Raw genomic sequence first — 12,656 nt, forward strand, 5'->3', positions numbered from 1 at the left:
ATTTGTATGTCTATGACGTCACATTTATTAGTGTATCTATAACGTAACATTGATCTGTATATTGACAACATCACATTGATTCGTATATCTGTATCGGAACATTGATCTGTATAATTATAACCACACACTGACTGATATATCTTTAATGTCACATTCATCTGTAAATCTATAACGTCACATTGTTTGGTAAGTCTATAATGTCATATTGTTTCGTATATCTGTAACGTCACATTGTTTGGTAAATCTGTAATGTCACATTGGTTGGTATATAGGTACAGTCACATTGATTGGTATATCTATATTGTAACATTGACTTGAATGTATTACGACACATTGGTTGGTATATCTATATTGTAACATTGACTTGTATGTATAACGACACATTGGTTGGTATATCTATATCATCACATTAATTGGTATGATGAGATAAGTACAACATGAGAAATACAAGTATATGATTGCACGCCCATTACAATAGTTAGATATATTATGTCGTTCTCACCAAATGATAGCAACCTACTGTACTCATATTTTGGTTTTGGCCATACTTAAAGATTCGTTCTAGGAGTCCAGGGAACAGATCCTCCTGGTTTAAAGGGAGGCATCATGATTTCTCATCCGGGTTGTTTTGCATGTTTTTGCGTATGTTGTTATTCTATTTGTTTAAACTTTTAGTGGAAGTTTTACATTTATCGGGAAACAATACTCACTCCAGCATTACTTGTTTGAGGCCTAACATTACATATTAATTAGTAAAAGCGTACTGTTTTACTATACAGATAACAGGGCTATATAATGATTTACCTCAAATAAAATCTATTATTTGCATAAATTTATACAGAATAATAACAAAATTATGTTTTTAAGAAAGGTGTTTTAATGATCAAATTTAAAGAAAAATATTAATCTTTATTTGGATTCTTGCAAATAAAAATGGATTGTCAAATAAAGAAGAGGTAATTCACTGAAGTAGATCACATCTAACAACATCAAACACTGTGTCTATGTTATTTTAAAGAACAATGTAAAATTACGAAGATATTTCTACCACAATTCCCCATTTTAATCAACACCAGGCCATCCATAAAACAGCAGAAATATCTTCACTAAGCAAACAATAACGTTTAACACAACATTTTCGGTCACTTTGATTGGTTAAGATATAAAACAATAAAATATGGAGATTGACATTTGTCCTCCATCGATAAAATTATCGTTGATGACGAACGATAATGGAGTCCTAATTTTTACACAAGTCGTTTGTTTTACCAACGATCACAACTGATGAACAAAATGGATTATTTGAGGGTAAAATTTGGGTAAAGTACAGTGTTATAAGCTGTGTGATTTGTTAATGTTAATTAGCAAAATATCACACCTCACACACACTTCGTTTAACTCTTTAATAAAGCGAGAATGCCATAATCAATGATGTTAGAAAGAAACTCCACAACTATAGGTGCTTTTGTTTATTACGTCCATCTTAATCAAGTTGATAACTTTTAAAATAAAATAAAATCAGTTGCTTAAGTAACCTTTGAAATTGTTTTATTGACAAATTCATGTAAAATAAATATGACAAAGAATTGTCACTGCCTGCTACCTCTATATCACAGCGTCAGTACAAATAAGAGGCAGATTGTAATATCAACATCGATACTGGCGGACAACAGTAACCGAAGAAAATCAACATAAAGGACATACTACATGGATGTCAATAAAAACCCGGATTTAAAGCGATGTGCTAGAACAGAGTAAACATTTCCAGTATTCCTCTGTCAGCCATGCTAATACATATGGTATGAAACACATTGAAGTAAATTTGCCAGGAATTCAATTTAATCAATATACATGTTATATTTAGTTTTAAAATATACAATACTATAAAAAGGCTTATCACAATGAAGAACAGACACGAAGTAACAAGGGAAAAGTCCCAATGACTGGCTCGTAGTATTTTCCTGCAGTGTGATCTCCTATCAATGCAGAGGTGTTGGCTATATCATTCCCACTCCTGAATAGAAAGGTAGGTAGGTGTCGTTGTTTATTGTCAGGAATATTTATACAGCAATGTAGCGAAAATTTACCCGAGACATATTAAATAAGTGATCTTTATAAGAACAGTGTGACGGATTTCTTTCTAGTGTTTAGTAGTTGTGAGTAAGATGATACTGTTTGACGTATCGAGCTTGGTCCGTGTCGCCGCTAGGGTCGCTAGCGTCGGCTGGAATGTTGTCGAATACTTTCCATGCAGACTCCTGTGCGCTGGCACTGCAAGACAAGGACCTTGTCTGATCAAGACTGTCGTGGAGTACGCCATAATGCAGGAATAAGTTGCACATCTCCTTCAAGTGAGTGAACCTATACAGACGGAATGTTTGATGTAAGTAACGGATATGACAAATATTGAGTTTAAGGCATTTTTTTAAAGGTATATATAAACTATTGTTGTCTGTGAGAGTAGATATGTGAGAATTTAAAAAAATATCTATTAAAATATATTCGAGGATATTTTTGACGGTTGTTAAAATCTGCGAATTGACAAAATGAGTAAATCAAAATTTATTATAGATATTTTAGGGTTTAAAAAAAAAATGATGTACATTTATGATTTTCGTAATGTTTAATAATAATTTTGCACCTACATTCATAGAATTTTAGTTTTGAGTTTCAATAATTTTTAACAAATGTGCCAGGTAAATTCGTCATGAACACTTACCCCATGGGTATTTGTGAGTCTCCTGTATTACGATACGTGCATCTCGATGCCTGAAACAGGTAATTAATTGATATAGTTAAAATATATTGTTGATATGTCTTGTTAATAAAATGACACTATTTAAGCTTTATTTGACGTAAGATATATACATTGAAAAAACGTAAAAACCCATGATTTCAATTATAAAAGAAATTATATGAAAATAGATATATTATTTTTTTTTATTCTTAATCATTCAATAATTTGATATAAATCACAACTTACGATTATATCTCCTGGTTGAAGCCACATGTTTCTATCTGTGACGTCAAACAATACCTGTAATATTCATGAAAAAACCGTTGAAGCTGTGAAAAATAAAATAGCTGAAAAGCTTACACATAAGTGCTACTGGTGGACGGGAGATACATGGTGCTACGTGTGAACGGGTGATACATTAAATATTTCGTTTGATTGTTCTCTCTGTCTTCAAACTGCTTTTTAATGGGTCTTTTTATTACAAGGTTACATTATAACAAAACGTGGAGGCTCGTCCAGAGATAGGAAAGGAATTGGAATAGCGATGTGACTGATAAAAAAGAAACGTCTGTTTCACAGATAAAGTATTGAGGACGGGCATACTTTGAGCAACAGTTTTTTTTTTATTATTTCGAGTTTATTCAAATCGGTGTTTTTTTAAAATCTGAAGTAACGATACGTCTATCGGTGAAAAACGAGCTATGTCCCCAAAGGAAACACCATAGAGTAAAAACTCTTCTCAATTGTATGCTATGTTTTACGATATGTAAGTATGTCAAGAAACAAACATTTCATAATTAAACTACTGAAGGAGGGAGACATCATTAAATGGAAAATGCCTCAAAGAGTGACAGTGCAAAATATTATATAAATATTCAAACAAGATACAAGGAGCGTTTTATGCGCCATGCTTTTTTACATAGACTTAATAATTTGTCCAACTTATAAAGGTTCTTGTAAATAGTAGAATGTAAATAACTAATACCATGTTGGTTTCAATTTGTTTTGTTTTGTTACTGGTATGAAAATATAAAAAAGTAGAGGACTTTGCATAAAATAATTTTGATATCTTCGGGGTGACACTGGGCAATATCAACCGGTATTGAAAATATACGTTATACAGTGAAAAACACATGACGTCAAAGAAACATTTTAATTCTAAAACATTAAACATTGGAGGCACGGTAGTCTAGCGGTATGACGCCTGGTGCGTGACCGAAGGGTTGCGGGTTCGAGTAACGGAACGGCACAGCGTTGTATCTTTGAGCAAGATACTTTACTCCGCTTGTTCCAGTCTAATCAGCTGTAAATGAGTACGTGGATTGGAAGTACTAGATTTAGTGAATGCTAGCTGTAAGCGTCAAAATGGCAGCACCGGCTGTATGCTCCCCAGGGAGTTGAGAAAGATATTGACTGGTTACAAAGGCCCTTATAACCACGGATAATAACTTGTGAACATTGTTGAGACGACCTACGAGCTAGGTTGTGATAAAGCGGTATATAATAAACTCGAATAATAATAATAATTATTATTATAATTGAACTCACCAGAGGGTACAATGGATCACCACGTCCAATCTCAATCCACTCGCCGTTCCTAACAATGTAGCCCGATTGTGCTATACCTAGAAAATAAAATATATGATATCATAGAAAACAAACACAAATAGACGGACTTGCATATTATTTAGGTTATTTGCATTTGTGGCGAAATGTACTGTAATCCTACCTATCGCATGCCTCAAAAAATAAATTGTTTACTCATAAGCTATTATTCGAGATTTTCGAAAAGTATCAAAATCATTTTGTGTTAATCACTTCATCCCTGATTTTGAATAAGGTTTATCTTTCCATTAATTAAAGATGTTGTTTGATCATTATCAGGTCACATGTCAATACGTAATTATACTAACCTCTGCTGTGTGTATGTAAACCATATGACAAAATAGGTGAGGGCTTGGTCATGTTCCATTCACACGCAACATCAGCAGTGAAATCTGAGGGTAAAATATATTTAGTCAGACGGTTCCCTCCAGACTGATTGTTGCAAAGGAATTGCACTTGTATTGCATATATACTATCAATAGTATACTTATAAACTCTAGCTTCATGAATATAAAACAAACAAATTCTTCAATGATTTATATTTCCAATAACTGAATACCTAATATGCATTCACTGCGATTATAAGAAGAAGAACTTAAATCTGATCAAAATAATGTTAGAATTGTCTGTACTTGTATTGATAATGATTTATATAATACCCACATGTCCGGTGACACGTAGTATTGTAATTCATTGGAAATTCTACTCACTCTCCACATGAGCAGGGACAAAGCCACCGACAGAGTATATACCAATAGCAGCATCTAGCGGTGGTCTGTTAAAAAGATAAAACATTGTACATTAGATTTATATTTCAGGATTACATATCAAATTTCTCAACTGTCTTTGTATTTATATGTGCAAATTCGTTAAAAAAAGTTATGCTCTGTTTATAGTGACCAGCTTTATACTCGGAAGTTTTTTTAAGAAAAGTACCAAACAAACTATTGATGTTGTTATATAATGTGACTCTTCAAACAAAACAATTGCCTGTCAACAAAGTTTTGAAGTGATAATGGGTCATATGAATTCACGATCGTTTATGAAACATAATTATAACCAAATTAACGACAAAGGGAATTAATATATAATTTATTGAAATATCATTGGTGATATATAAATTGTCTTAGGTCATAACATCATACAAAATAAATACCTTGTGGTTTTTATTTTCAACCGTAAATGTGCGAAGTCTGCCGCTCGTTCATCTGAAAGACAAACAATCGGTTTATATGCAAATGAAAGTTTTTTCTGAACAAGGATATCTTTAACTCAATCCTACGCTACCAAATTGTCCGGTGAAAGTCGACGAACACAGACAATGTGTTATTACAGAGAAGAATTTGACTCTTAAACGCATATGCTTGTATACATATATTTACACACATATATTAATTAGGAATGTGAGGAAAAAATGTATTGTGAGTCGTAGCTTGGGCAGCTCATCCCCAGACAACCCACGAAAAATGTATATTCCTGAGTAATTAAATATGTTTTATAAAATAAAATAAAAAATACACATATATTCAGTTTTCTCTTTAAAATCAGCAATTTGTTTTATGAAAGTTACCAGAAGCAGTGACAAAAAATATATCTTATCAATGTCAACACATCACACATCTAGTTTATATTATACAGTATGTCAACACAGCAAACATCTAGTTTATATTATACAGTATATTACAAAGGCTTCAAATTAATTGGTTGTTCTAAAAGTAAGTGTCAAGGTTGTTTCTTTAAGAGATATATTTCGCAATAAAAATGTATTACTTACTGGAGATATCGTCTCGTCCATGGACTTGTAGGATAATGTACTTGGGTTTGTCTCCAGTGTACACCCCGGCAACTATGACAGAACAGTAAACACTCAGCATAGACACGATGTGGTGTTCATATAGATTACATTTTATATGTTAAGAATTTAGTTTCTCTTTGTCGGGGACAATCGTACAAAGATTACAGGAAGGAATGCCTTCGTATTCCTACATGTTCAACGTTATGTTAAGATCTATTAACATTTGAATGAAAGAACAATGCCAGCAATATATATTTTATGTATGACCCAACCATCCTATAAATGCACAACAGAAAATGTAACACCAGTCTATGTCTATTAACGATAAAAAATCGAAAGAGGGAACCTACTTTCTGGTAAGGTCCAGCCCGGAGCCCCGTTGGTCCAGGCATACATGACCTCCCTTTTCTGTCCTTTGCAAACACGTGAAGGCTTCATGCATTCCCTGTGATGAAAATATTAAATGATGCAAGCACACGTTAAACACTTTACTATAGGAATATGCTAAAAGTCATCTACCTCAATAATACAACACATGAAAGAAACGATTATAAACGCGCTCAATGAATACATTTTTGCTAAGTATTGTTTTTTGAATATATTTCTAGTGATTCGATGTTCATATACATTTTTGATCTCAAAACGGCGGAAATGTGATTTTCGCTGCATATGTACATGTCTGAATCGTATGAATTTTGTCGTGTTAAATTGTCCCAAATTAATTAATGAGCAGTTCGATAAATCATTTTAGTAATAAGCATACCAACTCACCAAACAGGCGAATCATCGTAGGGGGCGTCACACACACTGATGGTTATGTGATATGTGTCATCTCGTTTTCCAAGTGGTAGATATTCAACTGTTTAAACAATATATATATGAATGGTCACACACTTTTCCATTGGTAAAAGAAATAACATTGAAGAAAAAGAAATAAATGATTTTTTTGTGCAGATAGTGTATTTTCACCTATGAAGTGTCAAACTGGAAATGTAAATGTTTAAAAGTGTATGAATTTCTTAACAACAAAAAAATCAAATTACCTAAACGCCATCATTGAATTATTTTGACAGAATATTGGATTTAATTTTTGTAGTTGCGAAAGTTTATTAGTTCTGAATTGAAATAAAAAAACGGTACATTGTCAATACGTTCATAGGATTTTCACGTGGTGTTCATGTCAGCATGGAATTTTAATAAACGTATATATGTACTGTACTTACCAATATATTCGTTTGGTTTAAGTCGGAAAGCTGAGCAAGCATATTCAACTTTCTGTAAACACAGGAAAAAGAAGAAGATATGAGTATATACAGACCACAATGAGAATTATTCGATAAACTTATGCTTCTTTCTCTACATTCAACAATGATAAAACGTTAATGGAAATCAGGAAAAAAACCACCATGTATTAATTTAATACGTACGTTTTCACCGACAAAAGTACTGAGAGGGAGTCTCATATGCTGAAAATATACATCTTTGTTCTCTCCAGGTAAGTTAATCACCGGGACATCTTTGTTCCCTCCAGGTAAGTTAATCACCGGGACATCTTTGTCAGGTTGGTTGTTCTTGTTATGGTAGTTAGAAAACGCTGGCAGACCTAACGCCGTACCGATACACACAAGTGTCAACACTACACTGCCTGTCCACATCTTGCTGTTAATGTATCAACTGAATCTATCAAGAAATCAACTCCGTTTTATACCACCACTAAGCACGCCTAAGCTCCGCCCTTGCTGACCCTTTTGCAAGAAGTGACGTGCGTATGTGATCTACTCGAAATTACCAGAAACAGTTATTGGAAATACCAGTCCAACCTTATAAACTGTTGTATCCTGTTTTATAACCTAAAACAGGTCTCCACCAATGTGTTCCTGTATTACATTGACCTGTATCCCGTACAGGTGTGAAATAAAGAGTAAGTGAGTGATGAGGTGTAAAAGAGTACACATGTGTTGATGATATTCAGTTACACCAAGGAGAATTGCATAATTTCAATGTGTACGTTAAAGAACAAAACAGATAGCTTGGAGTTAAATCTTCATAAAAAATCAGATCTTCCTTTGGCAGAGATTTTTTATGATATATAATCGGATTATCTAATCTGTATTTCCCAACGTAAGGTGTTTACTGATATAAAATGCGAAGCAATTTAATGCGTTTTATATCACGTCCGGTCGTATACTGGTGTTCAGGGGATCCCAGATTTGTAGCCCTCAAAATATGTTTTGGGGGTTAAACATCATTATTAGACTGAAAATCAATATAAAAAAAATATCTTAAAAAGTACTGAAATACACACAAAACAATTAAATTAGGATTTCAAAGAAGCATTGTTAAACGCTTACATGTACCTCTAGAGACCATAATCTTACATGATGAAAAGATCAAAAGATCAAAGAAAAAGTATTTTTGTAAACGCACTAATATTCAAACACTATGCCCCTTTTGTATTATATTTGTAACTCAAAACACATATTTAAAAGAAAAACATTGCATTAAAAATAATATATCTAAAAACTTTAGGGGGAATGGGGTTGGGGTTGGGGTGGGGGTAGAGTGTGGAGGGGGTAGGCATTTGGACAATCCTTGCTGTCAAGCTATCTGTTCTTTACATATTCTAAGGTACAGGATCATTATTTTCAGTGCATATACCGAACGTGTCAATCTGATGGAAACCACAATCAAAAATAGAAAATAAAATGAAAAAATGGACATTCGAAATGAAGGCCATTCAAAATATATCAAGTAGTGGTTAAAAGACTTTTGTTTTAATTTTGTTGTATGTGTATTACTTTGTTTACATTGTTTTTTCTTTGAAATTACAACTGATTAATCATGGTGAACCAGGACCTTCAGATATCACCTTTTGTAGCTACCTGTGACAGGTGAATACATGTTATCTGTCAACTGTCAATGTGTAACACCTAACAAACGTACGAACCCAATTCAATAAATACCTGAGGTATCACCCATCCTTTGTTGTTGTGTGCATATGTTTACAAATTTTGTTTGTTTTCTTCTCCGCTTCTCATGATATTATTTACGTTTTTCTAAAATCCGGGTATCTTATAATAAAACGTCAGTTTATTATCTTGAAAATATTTTCCTAGTACAGTGAATAAATCTTTGGCGTATATATATATCAAAACGCCCCCCCCCCCCCCCCCAATAAAAATCTCGCTTTTAGTAATCTAAAATTAAAGTGTTCCCGCCATTTCTTTCGTATAAATGTCCTGCCCAATGAACAGCACTGCTAAGATCCTCAAAATTGTAAGTATTTGCTCAAGACCAAAAATATCAGGAGTGGCTGGAGTTACCCCACTGCCAGGGCCGCATTTGCACCGGTCTCTACTAAGTTGCCCTAACCCCATATTGAACCCTCCCGCAATGGATTTGCCCTCGCTCGTTGTTTTCAAAGCACCTCAGAAATACTTGCAAATCAAATATTGGCGATATTAAATCACTCATCTATATATCATCTGCATGAAGATATATAAATAACGAAAATCGATCTGCTGTCCATATTGGAATATTTAATACTTCTTTCCTTTGACTTTCTTTTCTTAGCTGTTGCAATAATGCAAAACTCTAAACAAACAAATTTCATAGATTTGTTTTGTATCTGATATTACGCCTTTCCATTTTTCAAGGAACACGAATTTTTCATTGAAATATTCTGATTTGTTAATCATTCTGTTAAAAAGTTATCATGGCGTTACACGCTGGGCAGTCGTGATATTGAAATGAAGACAGTCAGCAGAGGCCTATGGTTATCATTATGATGCTAATTTTAACAGTGATATATTGTATGTAAGTATACAATTAGGATTATGATTACATTACGAAGTACATCTTGAAGAGATTCCGCCTTTTCTCCAGTTTTAAAAGACGAAGAACATTCAAATACAGGAGAGTACAGAGGAATTAAAAGGTCTTGTAGAATAGTCGAGGATCCAATAATGAACACATTTATAAAACATCATTTTGACCTTAATTTGGTGTTCCTTTTGAAACTACATGTATTTATACTTGCACATGTCAGTTATACGCCGAAATATCTTCCTATCCATAATTATACTTTAAAGTTTATTTCATGTCGCATTTCCACTGTTTTTCATTCAATTATTCTGATGCCAATAGTGATCATATTACAAAAACATATATACACACAATTACTGTAAGATAATTTACTGCATATTTTCTCTAACATGAAGAAGCAAATGAAACAGCAAAATGCGCCTTTAAAAAGTAAATCATGTTCTTAAAATCAGAAATCGGAAAATATGCCAATATTCCGAGATGAAAATTTAGTTTTTTTTTCTTAAAGTTTGTTGAAAAATTCAGAAAGAACATTTCGTGGTATTTGAACCTGTGTTAAAATGTCTTCAGGATAACTTTTTAAAAGTAACATAAATGCATGAAATACGTACACTACATCAAAGATAACCATTATGTGTCAATGCCTACAATGTAGAAATGTAGGAATAAGAATAAACTAGATCAAAATATTTTAAATAATGTGGTATAGCTGCAGAAAATTCGAGTTGGCTTCAGTGAATGTATCGTCTACACTATTTATGATGACGCGTGCAAACATGTTGTGAACGTCAATTCGATATTTTTCAATGCAAACTACGTATACTTGGTACATATGTACGGACTAATCAGTATCAACTGATGCTATTTTGAAGCTAAGGACATATAACCCAGCACATGTACAACATGGAAACAATTTTTGAGTTCGAGAAAAATGAAAATATCAAATTATTTTGTAAATGTAGGACATCGAAGTACAGTTATCTGCCGCTAGCTACGGTACAGTAGTGGATACTTCGAATCAGAAGAATTTTATCAGAGTTTAATAAATTTACCTATTTACAAGTGGTGGACAGATACTTGGGTAGGTTACCGGTTTGTATCATATATTGTACATGAACATTGTGAACCTTGAATACGATAATATTGAAGCAATTTTAAAATATGACCTCACAAAATTCAACAGGGCCTACGGACCTGGCCGGGGTAATTGCCATGCTAGTGTACATAGCGAGTAAGGTGAGCTCATCGGTAGGTGAGAAAGTGAGTCAGACGGCCAGTAAGCCCACATACGCACAGGCTATGAGCAATACAGGTGTACTGGGTATTGATGTACGTGACAAAGATGTCACACTGGATGCCAGTAATGACAACACGATGGACGCGAGCGTGACCGATGGGGTCCTATACCCCCCCGGGATACGGCACTGCTAAACCGGTGTTTTTGAAAGAAACGGATGTTTTTGAAGTTGACAATATTAACAATTTTAATAAACAATGGTTAAACCACACTGAGTTTGGGCGCTGTAATACCAGCAGAACGACTCAATGGTATTCAACGTACCGGTGATGTGTGGCGAATATACCCAGACAACATTCCTGATCGCGTCAGATTACTCTCGACCCGCGTAACCGTTAGAGGGAAACACGTATTCCTTATACCGGAAAATCCGCGACGCCCGAGGCATGATCCAATTAGCACAACGCGAATTAAAATATCAAATGTACCGTTATCAGCTGACGACGGGCTGATTAAGCGAGGTCTTGAGGAGCAAGGATGTGTTATACTAGACCTTTACAGGGAAAAAACTAAGAATTAACAATAAACTTACCAATTGTGACACAGGAGATCGTATAGTGTTTGTAAAAAAACTGACATCAGAGCTGCCGAGAACGCTACGACTCGGAAAATACTACAGTACCATTTGGTATTACGGACAACCAAAGACGGAAAGACAGACAGAAAAAAACACAGAACAAAAATGTAACAAATGTCTAGAGACAGAACATAGTACGATAGATTGTAAGAATGACTGGACATGTTTCATCTGTAAGGAACGAGGACATAAACGACAAGATTGTTCCAAGGACATGAATGAGTCAGAGACAGAGTCTGAGTCAAAGACGGAGTCGAAATCAGAGACAGAGGCAGAGATATTTACAGAGACAGCGACAAACAACGAAACTGACAATCAACAACGAGACAACGAAAATAAGGCGGAGACTGGCAATACTGTAACAGAGAAAAAACAACAGAATAGAACATCAAGGAAAGATAGAAATGGACAGACAAACTCAATCAAACAATTTATAGTCTCAGCTAAGGAAGGTTCTAAAACACCGGGGCAAGACAGAACGAGAAGCCTGTCAAAAAAAAGACCGCCTTCAGCAACAGAATTGAATGACGCAAAAAAATCAAAGAAAGGCACAGAAGAGAATGATGGTAATACACGATGAAGAAATATATACATATTCTCTCCCTTAATGTACAAGGGCTAAGAGACAAAGGAAAGAGACTGAGAACATACGAATGGTTAAAACAACAACAAACTGACATATTAATGATACAAGAAACACACTTCACTAATGAATTATGTGATAATAATCAGATAATGAGGTAAATGGTGTATTACATTGTTTCCATAATTATGGGGAACGAAACAGTAAAGAAAGGAGTATCGATACTTATAAAAAAAT

The 12,656-nt window shown here is 34.1% G+C and overlaps 1 protein-coding gene across 1 annotated transcript; it reads right to left on the reverse strand.

Moving 5' to 3' along the window:
- Window positions 1-1,526: 1,526 nt before the first annotated feature.
- LOC110461986 (peptidyl-glycine alpha-amidating monooxygenase B-like) lies at window positions 1,527-7,866 on the reverse strand. Its single transcript, XM_021515745.1, has 12 exons — window positions 7,565-7,866; window positions 7,361-7,412; window positions 6,909-6,996; window positions 6,488-6,582; window positions 6,117-6,188; window positions 5,499-5,550; window positions 5,053-5,117; window positions 4,651-4,734; window positions 4,286-4,362; window positions 2,984-3,037; window positions 2,720-2,769; window positions 1,527-2,361 (listed from the first exon to the last, which is right to left on the reverse strand). The coding sequence occupies exons 1-12, from the start codon at window positions 7,790-7,792 to the stop codon at window positions 2,148-2,150; spliced, it is 1,131 nt and encodes a 376-aa protein (XP_021371420.1). The 5' UTR covers window positions 7,793-7,866; the 3' UTR covers window positions 1,527-2,147.
- Window positions 7,867-12,656: the final 4,790 nt, after the last annotated feature.

This window comes from Mizuhopecten yessoensis, unplaced genomic scaffold (genome assembly GCF_002113885.1).
Source record: "Mizuhopecten yessoensis strain PY_sf001 unplaced genomic scaffold, ASM211388v2 scaffold10713, whole genome shotgun sequence".
Lineage (NCBI taxonomy): Eukaryota > Metazoa > Mollusca > Bivalvia > Pectinida > Pectinidae > Mizuhopecten > Mizuhopecten yessoensis.